At 46.5% G+C, this 24,741-nt stretch overlaps 1 protein-coding gene across 16 annotated transcripts in view; it reads right to left on the bottom strand.

The window, feature by feature from the left end:
* Positions 1-3,441: 3,441 nt before the first annotated feature.
* raraa (retinoic acid receptor, alpha a) overlaps positions 3,442-24,741 on the bottom strand; it is a 656,519-nt gene continuing 635,219 nt past the window's right edge. For all 16 annotated transcript variants that reach the window (XM_038778941.1, XM_038778943.1, XM_038778942.1 and 13 more), the window contains 2 exons: positions 9,668-9,826; positions 3,442-7,925 (listed from right to left, as the gene is read on the bottom strand). In XM_038778941.1, coding sequence (XP_038634869.1) covers positions 7,729-7,925; positions 9,668-9,826 — 356 coding nt within the window. In that variant the 3' untranslated portion in view covers positions 3,442-7,728. The remainder of the gene's footprint in view (positions 7,926-9,667; positions 9,827-24,741) is intronic.

The following is a 24,741-nucleotide window of genomic DNA, read 5'->3' on the forward strand; positions in this document are numbered from 1 at the left end:
GTGACTATGGGTAATCCCGGATTCCTTTTTGTCATTTGTTTATGTAAACATGCGGGCTGATGTTTGGGGGTTGGTGGGAGGATATGATTGTTGTTATTGTTATGGGGATTGACATGTTTGTTGCTGATTATTGTTTATTGTTGGTGGGTGTAAATTCGGGAGAAAATGTGAAAAAGGAGAATAAAAATATTTTTAAAAAAGCAAATTGCACCCTAATGACTGCTGACATCATAATACACATCATAACAAAACCTCCATGACAAAATTTAAGAGTAGGTCTCTGAATTGGTGGCAATAATTTTCAATTCAATGGACTGCCCTCCTGGTTTACTTGTTATAATTGGCATCCTTGGTCAGGATTTTTCGGGTTGCAGCGTTTCCCTTCCCGCCATCCAAGGAGTCGGTGGCGAACACATTTCCACCAACAGTGACTGCCCTCCAAGGAGCAGTAATTTCCTGGATGTGGGACCTCAGCCCCTCACTCGGGAGGAACGCCTGCCTGAGGGATCTATCAGTCAATCTGCTTGGCCAACAGCTCTCTCGTCCCAGCAGCGCCAGAAACCGCAGTGGACAGAACTGGGACTGCAAGCAATCCCCAGAGCCTAATGCAGGACCAGGGAAGAATGGGTTCGGGGTGTTGGTGGAGAGGCTGGGGGAGTGGAGCGCCTGATGTTAAAAGGAAGAACCTGAGAATTGAGGTTGAACAGGGAAGCAGGGACAATCCAGCACATTATTGGCCGGTGAGCCTGACATCAATGCTGGGGAAGCTTTTGGAAAAGGGAAAGGATATATGAACATTTGGAGAAAAATGGGCTCGTTAGTGATAGGCAGCATGGTTTTGTACGGGGAAGGTCATGTCTCACCAACTTGATTGTGTTTTTTGAAGATGTGATAAAGAAAATTGATGAGGGCAGGGCTGTGGGTATAGTTAAAGTGGACTTTCGTAAGGCGTTTGTCAAGGTCCCGCAGACTGGTACAAAAACTAAAATCACATGGGATTCGGGGTGGGCTGTCTAGATGGATACAGAACTGGCTTGGTTATAGAAGACAGAGAGTAGCGGTGGAAGGGTGTTTTCAGAATGGAGATCTGTAGTTAGTGCTGTTCCACAGGGATCAGTGCTGGGACCTCTCTTGTTTGTAGTTTATAAATGAACTGGAGGAAAATGTGGGCAGTCTGATTAGTAAGATTGCAGATGATACGAAGATTGGCAGAGTTGCTGATGGTGCCGAGGATTGTCAGAGGATACAACAGGATGTAGATAGATTGGAGACTTGGGCACAGAAATGGCAGATGGAATGTAATTTGGACAAATGTGAGGTGATGCATTTTGGAGGATCAGATCTAGGTATGAATTATACTGTAAATGGCAGAAGCCTTAGGAACATTAATGTACAGAGGGATCTGGGCGTGCAGGTCCACAGTTCCCTAGAAGTGGCAACACAGGTGGCCAAGTCGATTAAGAAGGCATATGGCATGTTTGCATTCATCAGCCGGGGCACTGAGTAAAGGAGTTGGGTAATCATGTTGCAGCTGTATAAAACCTCGGTTAGGCCGTATTTGGAGAATTTGTGCAGTTCTGCTCACCACACTATCCGAAGGACGTGGAAGCTTTGGAGAGAGTGCAAAGAAGGTTCACCAGGATGTTGCCTAGTCTCGAGGGTGTTGGCTATGGGGAGAGGTTGAATAAACTTGGATTGTTTTCACTGAAAAGATGGGAGGCTGAGGGGAGAACTGATAGAGGCCTACAAAATTATGAGAGGCATAGACAGGGTGAACAGTCAGAGGCTTTTTCCAAGGGAAGAAGTGTCAATTACAAAGGGGGCACAGGTTCAAGGTGAGAGGGGAAAGTTTAAGGGAGATGTGCGGGGTGAGGTTTTCACACAGAGAGTGGTGGGTGCCTGGAATGCACTGCCAGAGGATGTGGTGGAAGCAGCACATTAGCAACATTTAAGAGGCATCTGGATGGATACATGAATTGGGAAGAAATAGAGGGATAAAGACCGAGTAAGCGCAGAGGTTTTTTTAAAAATTAGGGCATCCCGCTCGGCACAGGCTTGGGTGGGTCGAAGGACCTGTTCTTGAGCTGTACTTTTCTTTGTTCTTTGAAATGTTGGATATTGGGATGAGCATAAACATTTTTATTTTAGATAATAGGGAAGGGGGATAAAAATTATTAAAATATAGAAAATAAAAAATGGTGGTCGTATGTAGTCTTGTAGAGTTCTTATTGGTCCACGGTGTCATCTGATTAATGTTGACCAAACAGCAAGTTAAAGTATCACAATAGAATGAGAGTCATTGGCAGGTGTTCACAGATTTCCAATACAATAAATGGAACCACTTACCCAATAGAAACAAAAAGAACAGTCAAGACATCTGTGGGAGGAATTCCTATTTTAAAAGTATCATTTTCTGAATTTTCTGTTTGTGGTGACGTATGGTTCACTGTTTCACCAGTAGCCCATCCCTCCTGCCTCAGCCACTCACCCATTCGGTCACTCAGCGAATGCTGGCATGCAAATGAGCCACGGAGTGCATTACCATAGAATTCCTGAGGATCAGAAGGAGGCCATTTGGCCCATCAGGTCTGCATCGACCCTCTGAAAGAGCACCCTGTTACTCCCCAATCCTATCCCTGTAACCCCACCTAACCTGCACATCTTTGGACACTAAGGGGCAATTTAACATGGCCAATCTACCTAACCTGCACATCTTTGGACTGTGGGAGGAAACCGGAGCACCCGGAGGAAACCTAGGCAGACACGCGGAAAACGTGAAAACTCCAGTCACCCAAGGCTGAATTGAACCCGGGTCCCTGCTGCCTATCACCCATCAAGCGCAATTGTGCTCTCGCCCACTACAATTTCTGAAGCAGCCAATTCAGGAAAATCAATGTTCTGCTCTTTATCGCTCAGTATCACCCCACTCGTACAGCATGCTCACTCGCCAAGCTACCAGATGATTCGCTTTGCTCTGCAGTGGTGCTGACTTTACCTGTGGCCGATGCTGTGATGGGGTTGCCCTGGTGGTGAGCGGAGCCCATAAGGGGCACAGGTTAGGAACCTGCCTTCTGGCCAAGATCAAGCGTCATATCGAGCCCAAGATGGGGAGCCATGCCTGTTCCTGTCAGCTTGGATCTTGTAAGCCTTTCTTCTGGGGACCATAAATAGGATTCAATTTGAATTTGAATTGCTTTTTGGAGCAAGCAACGAGATGGATGAAGGGTTCGTCCTGTCCAGTCTGCGCAATGGCTTTGTAACTTTAAGAAATAAATAAATTGAAGCAAAACCCAGTCAGTTCCACACTCACCGTATGCTAATCCCAGAACCAGCCTTATTATCCAAGCGGAATTCTGATTCTTGGTGCCGCTCAAGTAGAAAAGTAACGCATTATTCCAGGAATACAGCAATTGCCCCATCAGCAAAGACGACTATGTGCAATTGTAGAATAAATATAACTTTATTCTTTTCCCAGTAGACTTCATGAAAAGTTCAACAGTAACTTCTGCACAGAGAAAGCCTTGTTGTAGGAAATCTTACTGTACAGTCTGACTCGGTACACTAACACATCCATGAACAGAACAAGAACTCGCCATTAACAGTGGAGGTGTCAGGTCAATGATTCAACTAAATGTGTAACTGTACCTTTCCATTTGATAAAACCACGGGTGGCTGTTTTACAATAGAAAAAAAGTGTAAAATATGACACTGAGTTGGGCCACATTGCCACTCACAAACACAGAGATGTGCTGTCACTGGGCTGGGAGGAAGGTGCGGGGAGGGGCGTGCTGGAAGGAAAGTGGAGCGACAAGATTAACATCCGTGAACAAGAGGAAACCACACTGCAGCCAGGGGTGGGGGGGGAAGGTTTTCATCACGAGCAATAACTCACAATGACTGCCCCATCGGTTCTGGGGCACAGCCAGGAATACATGGCGTCTTCCTCTTGTGCATTCCAATGTCTGCAAGACGTTACTGGGAAATAGGTGCCAACTTTGAGCAGTTTCTGCTGCTGGGCCACTTGAGCCGTGCACTGAAAATTAATTTGCGATGGTGACCATAACCAGTAGGTGGCACTATTTGCTCACGTTTGCTGTGGTTGTGTGGTTACGCAGCATGGGGAAAACAGACTTGGGCTGAAGCCGCCTTGTTCAAATCAAGAGATAAAATTCAAATAAATATTATATATATATATAAAAAATTAATACTGAGCTGCGAATTCTCCTTTGAACGAAAACTGGAGCCACTTGAGGGGGAGAATTTGCTCAAAGATACAACCTGCGCCAAAAAAAACCTTCAAATCTGGTAAAGCATCGACCCTGCACCTTCGGAAAGGTGTGTTTTTTTATCCTGGAACAGTCACCAAACTGGGAGGGGGTGGGCTGAAGGGCTTTCTTTGTGTTGTGCTCACCAGAAATTACAGAACTGTACAATTGGTATCCAATTTAAGGGCACCTTCGCCGAAATATCCAAATGAGATGGTCCAAACCTTCTGTGGGAACCTGCGCAGTGTGAATCTGGATGCACTTTGTGACGTTCTTTTATTGATTTAACCCTGTGAAGCCCGTGTGCAGCAGAGGTAGGAGACTGGGGAGGGTGGGGGGGGCGGCCTTGCCACACCTCAACGGCGATTCTGGGACTTCACTGAAGCCCAGACGAAGGCATCGATCGCGTCGGATCTTACATCAGCCGAGTCTGCGAGCTCTGAAAATCCTATCTGGAGCTCCCGGGAGTTATTGCCAATTGTACCGATGCTGAACTCCCTGTGCACCTTGCTGCTGCTGCGCTGTGCTCAGGGTGAAAGACTGTCAATTTGCACATAGTAATACCACCTTATTCCCCCCCCCACCCATCCACCCCATGTTTCTCCCTAGAAGGTGGCTCCTCATCTCTATTGTTTCAATGGGAATGAAAGCCTCTGAATTCTCTTGACCCTGACTGCAACTCCTGCCAAAAATCTGGGATATGAGTGGAAAAGCGAACTCCTTTTAAAGCGTTTGTGAGGTCCCATATTAAGGAAACAAATCTGCATGAAGTCTATCTTTCAAGCCAAACAGATCCCAGAGCATCACTTCAGGTCAGATCCATTTGTGAACCGCGCCCCTTGTCTAGCTGATGCAAGGCCAGTGTTCCTCAGTCAAGGAAATATGTTTTGGTGTCTGGCAGGTAAATTAATTCATTTTTTTTTGTTAAAAAAATGATGCCTCGACTGAATCTCATCCCAGACTGACAGCCCAATGATTCCCCACAGCCTTTTAACCTTCACAACTGAACACAGGGACCTTGCTTCCTTATCCTCCTAGTTTTTCATCTTGTCACAAGTTCAGTCACCAACCGAAGGAATCCCATCATCGGAGACCTCAACATCCACCGAATAAAAGACCTTGACCTTTGCTGGGGACAGATTCGCGAGCTGCGGGATCTTGCTCCTGCAATTGGGTTTCTAATTTTGATGAAGGGTTGAGGGTCAAAATAATTGCCTCACAACTGATGTGAGAAAACTCATCAATAACCCTTCTCCCCCCCCCCCCCCCCCCCCCCCCCCATCCCAATCTCACGGCCCAATCTTTCTGATGGAGGAACCCAGATCGATTGAAAATGGTTTCAGTCCATTCGGCTGATGTTTTCTGTCTTACACTTGTTCAAATACGCCGAATCGCTAGGGCTTGTTTTGGGATGCACCAGTTTTCTATCACCTGAGCGCGCACAACGCCAGTCAGACATGAGCTTCGGTAAATGGTAGCAAAGGCCTGAATGGTCTGGGGTTTGAGAATTTGAATTCAGCATGAACCCAAAAAAAAAAAAGAATCTGGGAAATGCAACATTGGCACCAGTAGAAGTGACCACGAAGATGTTGCACTGTTGCAAAAAACCCAACTGGTTCAACTCATGTCCTTTAGGGAAGGAAATCTGCCGTGTTTATGTGGCCTATCGATGGCTCCAGTCCAACACCCATGTGGCTGACTCTTAACTACTTTCTGACCCAGCTTTAATAAGCCACTCAATCATATCGAACCTCCCACTAGTGATCACCACCACCCTCTCTGGGCAATTAGGGGTGGGCGATAAATGTCGGCCTTGCCAGCGATGCCCTCGTTCTGAGAAGGAATATAAAAGAATGCCGGTTTGTGCCATCTTGGAAGAGCAGTTTGCCCGACCTGAGTCGAGATTTGCAAGTTGACGAGAGAGGTAGAGAGCAGACGAAGAATGAACTTTGAAGGAGTGGCGTTTCACCTCAGCCTGTGGCAGCGCACTTGTATCCAGTTCGGCCTGATTCACTCTTAAGAAACGCGCATGGCTTCAAACACGGCAGCCTCAAATATCAAAAAATTCCAATGCAGTTTAAAGCGTTAACTATAACAAGATTACTGAGAGTCAAACAGGGCGAGGTCGAAAGGTGATTGATCATTCTTTTGAATGAACTATCAGAACATACTGAGCACTATGCAGGTCTATGTTCACAGTACATCACGGTCAAATCCTGAGAAGCTCAAATTCCTTTTTTTGCCAATGACACCACTGGATGTGACGGAACCTCCTGTGCAAACTGCAGTTCAAAATAATCCACTGATAATTTCTCAGGTTGATACGTATGGTCAGTGAGGGCAAGGCAAGGCTTGTTTGCTAAAGCTGTCGCCAGCCCCACTGATACACTTCACCACGGTCGGAGGTAGCGCACAATCTCAGGCTCCAGTCAATTAAAGCCCAAGGATACGGGAACCTTCTCAGTCAGCAGCCCTGAGCTGGAATTGTGACCCCGTTTCTCGGTCCCAGACAGAGAGTGGGCACCGTCCAATCCAGTCCAGTCCATCTCAATCACAGCGCGGCGTGTGAAGCATGGCCCTGGCGTGCGATCACACATGCACGGCTCCCTCGCCGGGCCGTGGCCTGGGAGGGATATTCGAGACCTACACAGTAATTCAGAACCACGCTCTCTCAGAGTAAATGTGCTTAAAATGAACATCCAACCAACAAAGGCATAAAAGAAAAGATTGGAAACCTCTTGTGAGTACATTAAACAGAACAGCATATTTACAGACATCCCTAGTGTAACCTAGTTACCTTCATTATCTTCCAGCTTGTATGCAACTCATTTCAAAAATGTAATGAAGCCATAATTTGTTTTCCTTCCTCTGCAAAATCCAATATAAACAGTTCAACAAAAAATAATCAGTTAAATGTTTCATTCATATAAATCTTTCTTTGTTCAAATTCCTTGCGTTTGAGTGCCACTGGACTTTGCGCTGGTGACCCAGTCTATCAGATAGTATTATATGAGATTATGAAAGATAAACAAAAGGAGAGGAAAAATATTCAAAAAATAAAACTACAAAGGGTCTTCATAGTTCTCTCCTAGCGTTAAATCAAAGCAAGTTCTAAAACCAGAAGCTGAAGGCTTGCAAAGTGAAGCACAACCTGCTTCAACAATGGTTCATTCCTATTTCGGAGAGGGGTGGGTGTATATGTGTGTGTGTGTGTGTGGTGTTCATCTCTGCTGCTCAGCACAGCCCGAACTCGTGTCCATCTCAGTTAAGCACATTTGAAAGAGCTTCCAGCGTGGTTAAGCACAGTGTTTTAAGTTCCAACTCAGTCCCAATCGCCTTCCGCAAGCTGCAGAGTATGTGGCAAACAATACTGTGGCTCTCCTGTGAACACTTCACCTTTTACAAACACGTCAAAATGTCCATGTGAGTGAGAGTCCGACTCACTTGCTCCTTACGCCCGAAGCTATGGTGACTGAGTATTGGGGCTGCTGCTGGCGGAGCTTGGGGACATGCTCGGGCTGCTGCACGGGCGGGCAGCGCTGCTTTTGCTACAAGGTGAGGAGGAAGGGTCGATGCCGTCGGAATTCTCCAGCATTTCCTGAATGAGTGGTGGCATGGATCCGGGAATCTCCATTTTGAGGGTGATTACCCGCTCAGCTCCTGCGAAGAGAGAGAGAGAGAAAAACACAACCATTTAACTGAAAGAAAAAAGTGATACTGCAGCAAATTATTGCCAAATATCAGAGGGTGGCACTGACCCGGTTGACAGACTCCAGCGGCAGGGTACATACAGGAAGGGCAGGATTGGAAATCAGGCAGAAGTAATTGAAGTAAAGTTTTCTTCTTTTCCCTGTCCTGTTTTCTTGCATCTTACAATCATTGCAAATAATAATAAGTAAAGTTATTACAGTTTTCCCCCCTTTACCATCCATGAAAGGATTTGATGCTTTTTATGTTAAGGGACTGTGTAAATGCAACTGCTTATTGTTCACTGTGATGGCCTGTGGCCATACTGGACTGAAAACGCCCGATCGCGTCTGATTTCGGAAGCTAAGCAGACTCAGGTTAGTACTTGGCGGGTGGGAGACCGCCTGGGAATCGCAGGTGTGGGTAGGCTAAGGAAAAAGTGCTGATGGTAATAGGATGATACCATGGTCCTCAACGGATGTTCAATTGGGATCTAAATGGCCAAGGATATGTATACTATCGAAATGACAGACATTTCAACGTTAGACTTCTTTCGAGAGGGCTCGAATGCAAGAGCGCGTATATACTGCTGAGGCTGTATGAGGCCCTGGTCAGACTCCATTTGCAATATTATGAGCAGTTTTGGGCCCCGTATCTGACGAAGGATGTGCTGGCCTTGGAGAGGGTCCAGAGGAAGTTCACAAGAATGATCCCTGGAACGAAGGGCTTGTCATATGAAGAGCGACTGAGGACTCTGGGTCTGTATTTGATGGAGTTCAGAAGGATGACGGGGGGATCTCATTGTAACTTATAGAACACTGGGCGGCCTAGATAGAATGAACATGGAGAAGATATTTGCACTGGTAGAAGAGACCAAAACCTGAGGGCACAGCCTCAGATTGAAGGGACGATCCTTTAAAATTGAGATGAGGAGGAATTTCTTCAGCCAGAGGGTGGTGAATCTGTGGAACTCATTGCCGCGGAAGGCTGTGGAGGCCAAGTCACTGAGTATCTTTAAGACAGAGGTAGATGGGTTCATGATTAATAAAGGGATCAGGGGTTATGAGGAGAAGGCAGGAGAATAGGGATGAGAAAAATATCAGCCATGATTGAATGGCGGAGCAGACTCGATGGGTCGAATGGCCCAATTCAACTATGTTATGTCCAAACATTGTGAGTGAAAAACAGGGGACAGATTTTCGATTTGGCCGCCAGCTGAGTGAGTGCGAGTGAGCTGTGCTTTATTAGCAACCTCTGAGCATCAGTGCATTACACGCTTTGTTTTACATATATAAATAAAACAATATAGGTCAGCATCCTGTTAGAATACAGTGCCTAACATTGGGAGTTGGTCAGTGCGGAGAGTATGGAGAGACCTTTAGGGTACTTTACACAGGGCGAGAGGTAAATTTAAAAGAATGTAGCCATTTAAAGATTTGGGCATAAAACAACATTCGCCTTTCAAAGACAGCAAGTAGTTTTAATATATACACTGACCGTTGTCAAGTAATATTTGGCAGGAAATTTAATCTGCATCCAAGTTATGCACCATTTCTGGCATAATGTACTGATTGAAAGATGGCTGGCCCTATCCCCATTGAGATAAAATGAGCCTGTTAACCTCTGCAGCCCAAACATCTCAGTCCTATTGACATCGGTCACAGGGCAGTTCGGTGTACTTGTTTTATTTTTGGTTGACCATCTCGCACACTCACCTTTGGCACTGATGCTGCGCAGATCTGTGATCTTCATCAGCATTTTTGGGAACATGTGGGGCTTGTTCGGTCGTCTTTTCCTCACATAGATCTTCAGGGCTTCCAATAACGGCTCCTGCAGCTTGTCCACTTTCTCTGGCTCCTCCAGGTCCTGACGATCTACAAACAAAAAACAAACCCCAAGGTTATTCGAGAACTTTTGTTTCTCAGTTCCATCCTCATGTTCCTCAACTTGCTTCAGTCACACTCTCGCTGCCAACTACACCAGTCAGTGAAATGCAGACAGAGCATGGAGGAGTTGTGACAGTGTTGTACTTCCTGTATCCCAACTTGTGCTCAGTACCATTTGCCCACGCCTGTGTTTGCTGATCCTCATTGGCTCCCAGTCTGGCGTCGTCCTGATTCTACAAAGCTCTTCTTTAATTTCAAATCCCCCCCTGGCCGCGCCCCCTCCATACCTTCTTGTCACTTCCTCCAGACATAAACCCCTCTGTGATCTCTGGCTTTTTGCACCTCCCTGATTTTCTGTGTCTCAATACCAGAAGCCTCTCTCCCTTCCTGCAAGATGCTCCTTAAAGTCTACCTTTTGAAGCAAGATCAAGTCAACTGTTCTGACCTCCATCAACGTAAGATGATCACCAAGATATCAAATGGGGAATTCAGAAGAAATGTTTTAATGCAAAGAGTGGTGAGAATGTGGAACTCGCAGGGCAGCACGGTGGCGCAGTGGTTAAACCCAGGTTCAAATCCCGCCACTGCAGATGGTGAAATTTGAATCCAATAAAAATCTGGAATTAAAAGATTTTTAATTCGATGTCGTAAAAACCCATCTGGTTCACTAATGTCCTTTAGGGAGGGAAATCTGCCATCCTTACCTGATCTGGCCTACATGTGACTCCAGACCCTCAGCAATCTGCCCCTCAAGGGCAATTAGGGATGGGCAATAAATGCTGGCCCAGCCAGCGACGGCCACATCCCAGGAACAAATTTTTAAAAATATGACAAGGAAGGGACTTGATGGTTATGATGGTCGATTTAGATGAGGAAAGTTAGGAGAAGGCTGAGGTGGAACCGAAACAGCAGCATGAACTGGTGGGTTCAACGGCCCGTTTTTGTGCTGTGCATCTCATGAATGCCTAATGTGGCGCGGTGTTGAATTTTGTTCAACAATCACTCCTGTGAAATGTCTTGAGCCATCATACTACATGAAAGACATTATGTAAGTTGTTCCTGTGCAGTTGACGCAGTCTCCCAGTGATGCAAATTATAATGTTGTACTGGATGTTTATTGATGCTTTCTTTTTAATTGCCCAGTTTCGACTTCAGCTGAGCCAGATTTATAGGCACTGAGAGCTGAGGGTTATCATACCCAAGTGGCCACTTTCCATGATTCTTCTGCCTGTGTCAGATGACTACTTAACAGTGGTGTTCACCGTAGTCAAGTCTAATTCTATTCACATCTGACATTGACACACACTTGCATGTTCCAGCCGGGTGGTTACTAACAGCGACGAAGTGCAGAATCCAGGCTTACTTTTATCCTCTTTATCCATGGATTGCAAAGGCCAATTTTACCTCTTCAATGACCATTCCAGCTAATTTGACACTTACTGCGAGTTGAACCAGATCTTTTGGTCTATGTGAGTTAGCTAAAGAGCCAATGCGGAATTCAAAAGGCCTTCTTAATAGCTGTAAATGTCAGTAATACTCCTTTATGAGTTTGCAAGTCCTCAGTTTCTAGAACGAGTAGGTTAATGGAGAATTTTACCGATAGTTTCTAAAGAGAAGTCAAAAAACTCAAATGAGTAATATTGAAGAGAGCTGACTATCTCTGAAACATTTATACTACTGATTGCAAAAATCATTCCATGACTATGCCCTTGCAGTATCTGTTGCCAGGTCAGTCTCTGATGAAGAAACACATCCACTGGGAATTGAATAAAGAATGTGCTCATGCTCATTTCACTTATGACCCTTAATAGCTATCAGTCAGAAAGGACATTATCATCCCATCTGTCTAGATTGGTTTCAAACCCAAATCCCCAGCTGTTAAAAGGACAGCGTTCCAAGACTGTGCATCAGAACGTCCTTCTACCCATCAGACACAAAAACAGATTTTCACTTCCACCCCCACCCTCTGGACAACTTGATTCCGGGGCCCAAGCCATTGCACCATGCTGCATATACCCTTCTTTCCCACATCCTTTATTCTCTCATTGATTTTCTCCCCATCTCTCCGGAAGGACATTCACTGCTTTCTGGGGTTAGGTTCCATGGGTCCCCATTATTTTTCTGGAACTGTACCGAAGTAGCCAGTATTAAATGTGTGAATGTAGACCACAAGTACCAACAACCTGTTAGCTGGAGGAAACTGAAGTCAACATTGATTCTCGCCCAGCAGCCACATATAGACATCTCCAGCCAGTAATCAGGAACACTGACTGCCTTTGACTTCTTTTGCAAGGGCAACCAAGAGTCCACACCAAGTTTGGTTGAAACAAAAACTTACTTAATTTTACAATTACCATTATATACAGCTCCACTCAATCCCTACTGGGTCTTCTCTAGTTGGTGACTTAGTGCCGACTCTATTCATACAAAGCCAAGTATTGTTATCAGGCCCCTGCCCTTATTGGGGGAGCTTGTACTCTGCAAGATCCAGGAGGTAGTTAATCATGGGACAGCACGGTGGCACAGTGGTTAGCACTACTGCCTCACAGCACCAGGGACCTAGATTCAATTTCCGCCTTGGGTGATTGTGTGGAATTTGCACATTCTCTTTGTGCGTTTCCTCCGGGTGCTCTGGTTTCCTCCCAAGGTCCAAAGATGTACAGGTTAGGTGGATTAGCCATGTCAAATTGCCCCTTAGTGTCCAAAAGGTAAGGTGGGGTTATGGGGATAAGAGTGGGAGTGGGAGCCCAGGTAGGATGCTCTTTTAGAGGGTCGGTGCAGACTCGATGGGCTGAATGGCCTCATCCTGCACTGTAGGGATTCTATGGTTAAGAAAAAAAAATCTTTAGTTTCCTTCTCTTCTACGTAAATAAATTTTATTCTGTGTACATAACTGTAAATATACTTTGTTCAAAAACCCAATAAAAAACATTTATATTAAAAAAATATCGTCCATACCTGTAAGACGTGCCGATGATAACTTTCTCAACCCAGAGGGATTTAGCTGGCATTGTCCTAATGGAGGCCAGCGACGAAAGACTAGAGATTGAATCTGGGATCGCTATGGTCCACATGGTTTGCTACATAACCTGGGGGAGTTATTCTCCGAGATTTTAAACCGTAAGAATAAATTAGCAATCATTGTACTGATCGTGTGAGGAATGAAGCTACACTTTGATCCTCCAACTGGGGTAACACGCAAGAAAGAAGTTTCAAGCATGTAGAAACTTGAAATTAGTGTCTCTCAGCTAAAGCCAAAGTACTTTATGGGGAATACATTATAGATAAATCAGAAGTAATTTAAGAACATAAGAAATAAGGAAGAGTAGATCATACAGCCCTCGGGCTTGCTCCATCATTCAATATGAACACAATTGATAATCTGCCTCACCTCCCCTTCCCTGCCCACTCCCATATCCCTTAATTCATTGAGAGCTCAAAAATCTTTCTATCTCAACCTTAAACATACTCGGTGATGGAGCATCCACAACTCTGTGGGGTACGGAATTCCAAAGATTCACAAACCTTTCAGTGAAGAAGCTTCTCCTCATCTCAGTCCTAAATGAGCAGCCCCACATTCTTTGACTGTTGCTCCTGTCTTCCACATTCTCCAGTCAGAGGAAAGAACCTCTTATTGGCTAGCTAGCCTGCCAAGCTCCTTCCGAATTTTGATCACCTCTCATTCTTTGAAATTCCAGGGAGCCCGATGCCCAATTTACTCAGCTTCTCATAGAATTTACAGTGCAGAAGGAGGCCATTCGGCCCATTGAGTCTGCACTGGCTCTTGGAAAGAGCACCCTATCCAAGGTCAACACCTCCACCCTATCCCCATAACCCAGTAACCCCACCCAACACTAAGGGCAATTTTGGACACTAAGGGAAATTTATCATGGCCAATCCACCTAACCTGCATATCTTTGGACTGTGGGAGGAAACCGGAGCACCCGGAGGAAACCCACGCACACACGGGGAGGATGTGCAGACTCCGCACAGACAGTGACCCAAGCCGGAATCAAACCTGGGACCCTGGAGCTGTGAAGCATTTGTGCTATCCACAATGCTACCGTGCTGCCCAAATAGGACAACCCTCTCATCCCAATCTAGTGGATCTTTGCTACACTATCTCCAAAGCAAGTATACCCGTGTTCAAATATGGAGACCAAAATTACACAGCGACGTCCAACAGCAACAATGAGATGAATGACCTGTCGACATGTTTTTGATGTTGTTGCTTGGAGATTAATTGTCTCAGGACACTGGGAACACCCTTTGTTCATTTCTGAAATATCGCTGTGAAATCTGCACATTGATCTGAATCATATGGAAAAGACCTGACAGCTGGTCCGAAGGACACATCTCCATAGATGCAGTACTCCTTGCAATGTCAGGTTAGATTATGTTCTAAAGTCCTGGAATAGTACATTAATTCACACTCATCTGAGGTGGGAACGCCAGCAACTGAGCCAGTATTGCCATAAGAGAGGGGTAAGGGTTAATAAATATTAAATGCAAACGTTAGTTTGATTACTACCTTCTTGCATCTTGGTGATGGTGTTTCAGTTTAATAATTAAAATTATTACTGGCTCCAGATGAAAATCAATTTATGCTCTAACCAAACCACATATTACAAACACCAGAGGGTGATATAAGCATGCAATGATGCTCTTCTGTGTTACACAAAACATGTTGATAAAACTGGCTCTATTTCCAAATATCAATGCACGTCATGACACAAACTTCTAATGGATTTGTATGACCAGTTGGCAAACAAGTCCCAATTTTTTCCTGTTTGCTGAATACAAACTGGGCCAAGTTGCTCATGGAGACACGAAAAACTATGGACCTTCCCTTTAAATCAGGATGCCAGCAGTGCACTTTGATTGTACGTAATTACTGCCCCTCTCGCTCCTGCAGAGAGCAGGTTAGATGCAGTGAAGCAAACTTGAGGCAAAAACTCCAGAGACCAGATTTTAAAAGAAGGCAAAGCCAATGTTGTATTTAGATCTGCAAACCGATTTGACCAATTATAGTGACATTCCAGCTTTCTCTGCCTCCCACTCGATCCCCACTCCCCGGTGATCCAATGTTCTGCACATCTCGCATCAAACATGTCCACTCTAACAGAGATCACTATAACATTGGGGAACTCTGGCTGATTTCTCCCTCCCGAATCCATGATTATTGAAGGCAAGTATAGCATCCTGCTAGCCCAACCCTGGTCAAGATGAGTTAAATCAGTGCAGAAACAATATTGAACTTCCCGGTTGAATACGGCTCAGTAGCTCTCTGAATAAAATGTCATTACTTTTTAATTTGTCCCTTTAAACACTGTCATACAACAGGGTTGGTGGGCTACCATGAACCTGTACGACGTAATTTTTTGGAACAATCCTCAACATAATTTAAGTTAGTACCTGCCTCCACTCTAGACTCTTAGGCTGGTGAACAAAAAAATGTAACGCTGACTGAAGGTAAAAGTTTCATTTGGAGTGCACTTAATACTCAACAGAACTGAAATATTCCCAACCGTGAAACACGTCAAACTTCAAAAGACGGACAACTGTCAATGAGTTTCTCTGTTGAGTCAGTGAAGTTTAGCAATCGGGCTGCCAGGTGGCTGTATTGGTGAGAGGGTTGAGTGAGGATGGAGGTGGCTGTATCAGTTGGAAGATGTGGCTGTGGTTGAGGACTGCTTTGGTGCTTGCTACTTCCCTCAGAGTGGTGAAAGCACGATGTGTTCCTGATGTGCTGAAGCTAAAAGGGTTCCTCAGACTACAGTAAGGTTAGATGTCGTGTGTTCCATTGTGGGTGCGATGAGATTGGAGAAAGCTGTGTTACTTGCAGGGTGAGGTTGGAGTGGAGATGACCATGTTTCTCAGAAGGTTTGCGCGGGGCTGCTGAGTCCAATTGGAAGTTGGCTGTATTGGAAAGGACCCGCTAATGGTGCTCATGGGTGGCGCCTGTTCTTCAAATGTTTCGTGGGGATATTCGGGCTGGGAGACTGTGCTGAACTCTTACACATTGTTACCAATATGAATCTGGTGTAACTAAAAAAATGCCAAATCCTTTCCATCCTGATGGGTAAAATAATCCCTCAACATCATAGAACATAGAACAGTACAGCACAGAACAGGCCCTTCGGCCCTCAATGTTGTGCCGAGCCATGATCACCCTACTCAAACCCATGTATCCACCCTATACCCGTAACCCAACAACCCCCCCTTAACCTTACTTTTATTAGGACACTACGGGCAATTTAGCATGGCCAATCCACCTAACCCGCACATCTTTGGACTGTGGGAGGAAACCGGAGCACCCGGAGGAAACCCACGCACACAGGGGGAGGACGTGCAGACTCCACACAGACAGTGACCCAGCCGGGAATCGAACCTGGGACCCTGGAGCTGTGAAGCATTTATGCTAACCACCATGCTACCCTGCTGCCCATCAGTGAATAACACCTGGAGAAAGTAACGCACCTTATCCTAAGTTCAACCGAACGTGGCCTACTTTCGTGATTTTCTGGTTTCCACATTAGCCGTCCTATTTTAGTTTGCAATGCTAGGTAAGTATCAGGGAAATGTGGGCATTAATTGAGTTACAAGGTTGGCCTCCATTCTACGGCTTAAACATCAAGGACTCTTGTGCTTGAAGATTAAGAATTCACTTCAACTGGGTAACACTTTAGGTGGAGTGTCTGTTGTAAATTAGCACTTGCTATTTAACAGAGCTGAAACTCTCCCAGCTGTAAACCCTGCAGCGTTTATTGGCAGCGTTATACATCATTTCTTTTTTTTTTAAATGTTGCTGTCATAATAAAAAGATCATAGACAGCTATTATCTTTTTTTTAAAGAATAGTACTTGTTTAAACTATGCCAAAAATGTATCATTTTTTAAAAAGTGAAGTTTAATTAAGGATCTCCTTCGATGGTAATGACTGAACCATTAAAAACCAGAAGGCCAAAGGATCAATTCCTGATCTGCACTGAGTGTTCTGGCATCAGCAGCTTGAGGTTTAGGGAGGAGGAACACCAACTCACTCCAGCCAGCGACTTCATCTGGGGGTGTGCATGTCTAGACACTGAGGGAATGGGAGTGGTTTCGGCTGTGGTACCCAGCCCCGTGGGCAAACAGCACGCCAACACTCACCGTCTAAACTCATACCAGGTAATTAACACTTGGACAAAGTACCAAAAGGCGGAACAGCACCTGCAGAGCTCAGACCTCAGTTGTGATTAACACTTTCGGGGAATGGAAGAGGAAATGGGAAAGAAACGGCCCAAAAAAATTCTCAGGTTAGTAACCGTCCGTTTTGGTCTGTTGTAGCATTCAGTGAGGTAGAGGCTGACCTGCAACTTAATTCCATATCTAAATACCTGTGGTTAAAAGACATCTATCAATCTGAGATATAAAACTAACAATTGATCAATTGCCTCCTACTTGCAGAATAAAGTTTCCAAACTTCTAACAACTGTTGTGTATAGAGGTCATAATTTCGCAACTGAAAGGTCAGGCTGTAATTTTTCAGCAAGGTTCCTTCAATCCGAGACACCCCAATTGCTGTCATGTAATAACTTCTCTCTATAATTCCAGTCTTGAATACTTTGATCAAATCACCCCTTAATCTAAAACATTCCAGGGTATCCAACCCTAGTTTGAGCAGCCTCTCCTTGTAATTTAACCTTTGGAGTCCTGGTATTATTCTAGTAAATCCATGCTGCACTTCCTCAAGGCCCTCCTTTGGCAACTGCTTTACCGAAACATTATCAATGAATTCTTACACTTGCATAAACAACCAGTTTACTGCCATGTTAATGTGGCTTTAGATCTTTTAACAATCGTGGCATTACTTTGCAGTATTACAGCTTAGTTGCACATTTAGTGCGTTTACATTGGACACTAAAAAAAACTGTTGGCACAAATCTGATCACCATTAGTGCAAACAGCATATTTGTCACATTAGGGAGAGGGAGTGGCGTCGTACTATTGCCACTGGGCTAGTAATCCAGAGATAAAAGAAAATTACTGTGGATGCTGGAATCTGAAACGAAAACAGAAAATACTGGACAATCTCAGCATGTCTGACAGCATCTGTGGGGAGAGAAGGGAGCTGACGTTTCGAGTTCGTTCAGACTCGAGATGCTTCAGTGTGATTTGGACAAGTTGACTAAGTTGCTAAAATAAATGCAGGTGCAACAGGTGGGGAAGAAGGTGGTCACCTTATCCGAGGAAGGATGTTCTTGCTATGGAGGGAGTTCAACAAAGGTTTACGAGACCGATTCCTGGGATGGCGGGACTGATGTTTGAGGAGAGATTTAGACGGTTAGGATTATATTCCCTCGAGTTTAGAAGAATGAGGGGAGATTTCATAGAAACCTATAAAATTTTAACAGGACTGGAGAGGGTAGGGAGTGATGAGCTTGTAGAATTCGCTACCAAAGAAAACAGTTGAGGCCAAAAAATGTTGGGCAGGATTCTCTGTTTGGAAGGCTATGGGCTGGATTCTACGATTTTGCGGCGAAATGCCGACGGTGGTGTGGGAACAGTGGCGTTTTATGCCACAAAATTGGTGCAGACCCCTCACCGATTCCGGGACCGGTGAGAGGCTAGCAGCGGCATGATGTAAAACTCCCAGCTCCCGCACTAAAAAAAGCCGGAGAATGGCTGGGTCCGTGGCCGCGCATGCGCACAGCGACGACCTGCAGCGGTCGTGCCGTACAACATGGTACCGGCCGCGCGCGGTCCAAACCTGCCAGATAGTGCCCCCCGTACCCCCCTCACCATCCCCCACCGGTCCCCCCCCACCAGACCCCGCCGAAGCCCCCCCGGCCAGCACAACAGCTCCCCCCCCCCTCCCCCCGCCCGACTGTGGCGGCACTGGACACAGTCTGCAGCCGCAGCCGCCACACGAGGTTGCCTAAAATTCGGAGCTGACTTGTTCTGAGCCATCGGGAAGTCGGCCCATCAGAGGCGGAGCATCAGGAGAAGGTCTTCAGGTGACGTCCTGAAGCGGTCCCAACAGCGTGCGGCATACCCCCCGATGACGTCGTTTTGGAGGAGGCAGAGCATCCAATCTCGGCTAAAAAAAGGAATTCTCCGCCTGATCGGCGATTATGATATCGGCGTTGGGCAATGGAAATTCCCGCCCTATGTTCTGCAGCCGGCGGTGAATTGCAACTGGTTTACGACCCCCCGGGAGTGCAAACCGGCAAGTAATTGGTGTTCCTTGCCATGCAAATAAGGATTTCTGCTATGGGGCGCCATTTCCAATGCTCAGCCGGATAGCAAGGTCTCGCAGCTGGCCACCAACCCACCCTCCACACCGCAAAGCAGCCCCGAATCTCTCCCACATGGCACAGCAGCCCCCCACCCCCAGATTACCTGGGTGCCCCCTTCCTACACCCAAGTACGGGGGTGACCCTGAGGGACCCCTGTAATAGGGAGACCCTCCCCAGGGACCCTTGTAATAGGGAGACCCTCACCAGGGAACCTTGTAATAAGGAGACCCCCACAAGGACCCCTGTAATACAGAGATCCCAAAGAGACCTCTGTAAAATGGGACCCCCCCCACAAGGACCACTGTAATAGGGGGAACCCCACACCACAGGGTCCCCTGCCAAAGGGACTCTCGCCATGGACCACATCAAAGGGAGGTAAGTGCAGTGCAACTGTACAATTTGAGATATTGGAATGTACTTAGTGCTTGGGATGCACTTACCTCTCTTGGTCAATGTTTGTAAACATTAGGATTTCACCAGTTGGGCCATTGAACCGTGAAGGGAAATGAATGAATCAAAGCTGTAGATGGTTTGTACAAGCTGTCAATCATAGACCACTACTAGAAAGCTGTTCTCCTTCGAGGAATGGACACATGGAGCTTTGAGATGTAATTCTTCTCACTGTCCCGTCTGGACTTTACTCTAACTTCCAGACAGGGGTCTCTTTTCTGTGGACGGGATGGGGGTTGTGTGTGGAGGAGGCTCCCTTTAGGCAGGGGGTCCCTGTGGGCAGTCCCCATATTACAGGGGTTCCTGTGGGGGTCCCTTGGTGGTGGTGGTGGTGGGGGGGGGGGGGGGGGGTATGAACAAGCAGTGCATTGTGAGGGTGGCCCTTGGTTGGGCTTGGATGGCCTCTTCCAGCATGGTCCTGGTGTGGTGGACCTCACAGTGGGACAAGCGGAGTTACTCCTTTGGCCCACCACATCACCAAACCAGGGCCACGCTGGCAGAGAACACAAGTGATCCACACCCATGCGATTCCTGGCCGTGGGGACTGGAGAATCACGGAGGGCCGGAGCATCAGGTGCTGGGCCCACTAACAGATACAAATGAGTCATTAAGACCCATTTGCATTCATTTACATCGCCCCATTGGAACGCAGTTGCGGACCTTATTCCCGCCATCAGCGGGAGGTTGGAGCATCATGATTGGGTCGGCGCCCAGTGTTGATCCTGATTTTTCAGAGGTGCCCGATCCTCCGTCTCCAGATGACGTGATGCGGGCGTCCCGGGACGGAGAATCCCACTCTGTATGATTTGTGAAAGGAGTTAGCTGTAGCTCTTGGGGTGAAAAGGATCAAAGGGCATGGAGGGATAGCAGGAACAGGTCACAGAGTTGGATGATCAGCCATGATCATAATGAATGGCGTTGCAGGCTCGAAGGGCTGAATGGCCTCCTGTTCCTATTTTCTATGTTTCTAAAAGCAATGGTGGTTGCAATTGTGAATATGTTCAAGTAATTTGCCTCATATTTCTGTGTGTCTCGCTCTGTGTGTTTGTGTGCATGTGTGTGTTTGTGGCTTTGTGTGCGTGTTGGTGTGTGTGTGCATGTGTGTGCTTGTTGCTTGGTGTGCGTGTGCATATGTGTGTTTGTGGCTTGGTGCGCGTGTTGGTGTGTATGTGCATATGTGTGTTTGTGGCTTGGTGTGTGTGTTGGTGTGTGCATGTGTGTGATTGTGGCTTTGTGTGCGTGCATGTGTGATTGTGGCTTGGTGCGCGTGTTGGTGTGTGCATGTGTGATTGTGGCTTGGTGTGCGTGTTGGTGTGTGCATGTGTGTGATTGTGGCTTTGTGTGCGTGTTGGTGTGTGCGTGCATGTGTGATTGTGGCTTGGTGTGCGTGTTGGTGTGTGCATGTGTGAGATTGTGGCTTTGTGTGCGTGTTGGTGTGTGCATGTGTGTGTTTGTGGCTTGGTGTGCGTGTTGGTGTGTGCGTGCATGTGTGTTTGTGGCTTGGTGCGCGTGTTGGTGTGTGCATGTGTGTGTAGCTTGGTGGCGTGTTGGTGTGTGCGTGGCTTGGTGCGCGTGTTGGTGTGTGCGGCATGTGTGTGTTTGTGGCTTGGTGCACGTGTTGGTGTGTGCATGTGTGTTTGTGGCTTGGTGTGTGTGTTGGTGTGTGCGGCATGTGTGTGTTTGTGGCTTGGTGTGCGTGTTGGTGTGTGCATGTGTGATTGTGGCTTGGTGCGCGTGTTGGTGTGTGCATGTGTGTGATTGTGGCTTTGTGTGCGTGTTGGTGTGTGCATGTGTGTGTTTGTGGCTTGGTGTGCGTGTTGGTGTGTGCGTGCATGTGTGTTTGTGGCTTGGTGTGCGTGTTGGTGTGTGCGGCATGTGTGTGTTTGTGGCTTGGTGCGCGTGTTGGTGTGTGCATGTGTGTTTGTGGCTTGGTGTGCGTGTTGGTGTGTGCGTGCATGTGTGTTTGTGGCTTTGTGTGCGTGTTGGTGTGTGCGTGCATGTGTGTTTGTGGCTTTGTGTGCGTGTTGGTGTGTGCATGTGTGATTGTGGCTTGGTGCGCGTGTTGGTGTGTGCATGTGTGTGATTGTGGCTTTGTGTGCGTGTTAGTGTGTGCGTGCATGTGTGATTGTGGCTTGGTGCGCGTGTTGGTGTGTGCATGTGTGATTGTGGCTTGGTGCGCGTGTTGGTGTGTGCATGTGTGTGATTGTGGCTTTGTGTGCGTGTTGGTGTGTGCATGTGTGTTTGTGGCTTGGTGCGCGTGTTGGTGTGTGTGTGCATGTGTGTGTTTGTGGCTTGGTGTGCGTGTTGGTGTGTGCATGTGTGTTTGTGGCTTGGTGCGCGTGTTGATGTGTGCATGTGTGTTTGTGGCTTGGTGTGCGTGTTGGTGTGTGTGTGCATGTGTGTGATTGTGGCTTTGTGTGCGTGTTGGTGTGTGCATGTGTGTGTTTGTGGCTTGGTGTGCGTGTTGGTGTGTGCGTGCATGTGTGTTTGTGGCTTGGTGCGCGTGTTGGTGTGTGCATGTGTGTGTGGCTTGGTGGCGTGTTGGTGTGTGCGTGGCTTGGTGCGCGTGTTGGTGTGTGCGGCATGTGTGTGTTTGTGGCTTGGTGCGCGTGTTGGTGTGTGCATGTGTGTTTGTGGCTTGGTGCGTGTGTTGGTGTGTGCGGCATGTGTGTGTTTGTGGCTTGGTGTGCGTGTTGGTGTGTGCGTGCATGTGTGTTTGTGGCTTTGTGTGCGTGTTGGTGTGTGCATGTGTGATTGTGGCTTGGTGCGCGTGTTGGTGTGTGCATGTGTGTGATTGTGGCTTTGTGTGCGTGTTGGTGTGTGCATGTGTGTGTTTGTGGCTTGGTGTGCGTGTTGGTGTGTGCGTGCATGTGTGTTTGTGGCTTGGTGTGCGTGTTGGTGTGTGCGGCATGTGTGTGTTTGTGGCTTGGTGCGCGTGTTGGTGTGTGCATGTGTGTTTGTGGCTTGGTGCGCGTGTTGGTGTGTGTGTGCATGTGTGTGTTTGTGGCTTGGTGTGCGTGTTGGTGTGTGCATGTGTGTTTGTGGCTTGGTGCGCGTGTTGATGTGTGCATGTGTGTTTGTGGCTTGGTGTGCGTGTTGGTGTGTGCGTGCATGTGTGTGTTTGTGGCTTGGTGCGCGTGTTGGTGTGTGCGTGCATGTGTGTGTTTGTGGCTTGGTGCGCGTGTTGGTGTGTGCATGTGTGTGTTTGTGGCTTGGTGCGCGTGTTGGTGTGTGCGTGCATGTGTGTGTTTGTGGCTTGGTGCACGTGTTGGTGTGTGTGTGCATGTGTGTGTTTGTGGCTTGGTGCGCGTGTTGGTGTGTGCGTGCATGTGTGTTTGTGAGAGAGGGACAGCTGCATCTTTCAGACTATATTTTCCTCTACTCTCAATCTAAAGTGAAAAAAGTTACTCTCCCCACAGAACGCCACTCACATCAACTCTTGCCAGCGAAGATAGTAAATGCAGGATTAAAATACCCCGCCAATGTCAAGCATTTGATGCGGACATTCTGGTGCTCTTTGAATAGGGGAACATGACCCCAAATTACAGTGCAGCTTCAACTCGATCATAAAATAAAAAGTACAGCATTGACAGTATTTAGAATTCACTCAGAAGAAACTATCCACGTCATTATCAATCATCTCAACACTCAATTGGCTCTAAAACCTGCAGCCTGGAGAATGGTTGATTTGCGTTTGGGGGAATGATCTGTTTGTGCTTTTTAGTTGGTGAAAGGCAAAGTGCATCCTTCATCTATTTTCAATGAATGCACTCGATGGGAAATCCTAATCAGCTTTTTATAAAAAGCCGGGGCGGCACAGTGGCTAGCACTGCAGCCTCACGGCGCCGAGGACCAGGGTTCAATCCTGGACCCGGGGTCACTGTTCATGTGGAGTTTGCACATTCTCCCCGTGTCCGTGTGAGTCACACCCCCACAGCCCAAAAAGATGTGCAGCGTAGGTGAATTGGCCACGCTAAATTGCCCCTTATTTGGAAAGAAGAATTGGGTCCTCTAAATTTATTTTTAAAAAGCTTTTTATAAAAAGCTTATTGTAAAGCAATATCATGTATATATTATTTTTACATCGTATCTGTGCCATTAGCTGTTACTGGACCCTAACTCCACAGTGTTTCTGACAGGCAAAGCTGCTTAAATGACTGTGTGATTTCCAATGCGAAGATGACCTTGTCACTTACGTCTCTATGTGTCCTGGTTTGTAAAAGGCCATTAGCATGAAATCCAATGAGTAAATTTCATCTGCTTGCAGACTATGGACCAGAATTTTACTGCTACTGGGCCCCAATTCCTTTGAGCAACCATTGGTGAAATCCATCTGGACCCTGTCATAAATGTTTGGCCAAGTATTTTCTTTCCACCCTAACCGTTGTAATATCCGGTGACTTTTCTACTGTTGTAATTCCCTCTTTGTTACTCATGTCAGTGAAAAGAGAGGTGCAGTATCTATTCAATTTCCCTGTCATCTTAAAATTATCCTCTGCAAACGTATTTTGTTCTTCCTTTTGTGGACCTATTCCTACCTTAGTTTCCTCTGGCTACTCATGTGCGTACGGAATAATTCATTATTTCTTAATTTCTTTGATATTTTAATTTCATATTTCCTCCTTGCCTGTTTAACCTCTTCCCTGAGCGTTTTATATTCCCCTATGACCTTACCTCCTTTCTCATTAATATACTTATAATCATACACCCTGACAGCACAGTAGGAGGCCTCCTGCCTTTGCTCCAATCAGTCCCATTCTCCACTCTACGCCCATTGCCATGAAATACTTTAGTTTGCAAGTTTTCACCAAATCTCTTTAGCAAAATGCAATTGAATCTGCTTCCACCACCTTTTCAGGCATTGCATTCCAGGTCACAAATCTTGCTGCATAAAAAGAAAAACATTCGCTGTTTTAGCCAGTTATCTTTAATTTTCCATTTAAAAAAATTTTAGAGTACCCAATTCATTTTTTTTCTAATTAAGGGGCAATTTAGCCTGTTCAATCCACCTACCTTGCACATCTTTGGGTTGCGGAGGCGAAACTCACGGGGAGAATGTGCAAACTCTACATGGACAGTGACCCAGAGCCGGGATCGAACCTGGGATCTCGGCGCTGTGAGGTAGCAGGGCTAACCCACTGCGCCACCCTGCTGCCCCTTTTGCCAGTTATCT

The sequence above is a fragment of the Scyliorhinus canicula genome, chromosome 19 (assembly GCF_902713615.1).
Source record: "Scyliorhinus canicula chromosome 19, sScyCan1.1, whole genome shotgun sequence".
Classification (NCBI taxonomy): Eukaryota; Metazoa; Chordata; class Chondrichthyes; order Carcharhiniformes; family Scyliorhinidae; genus Scyliorhinus; species Scyliorhinus canicula.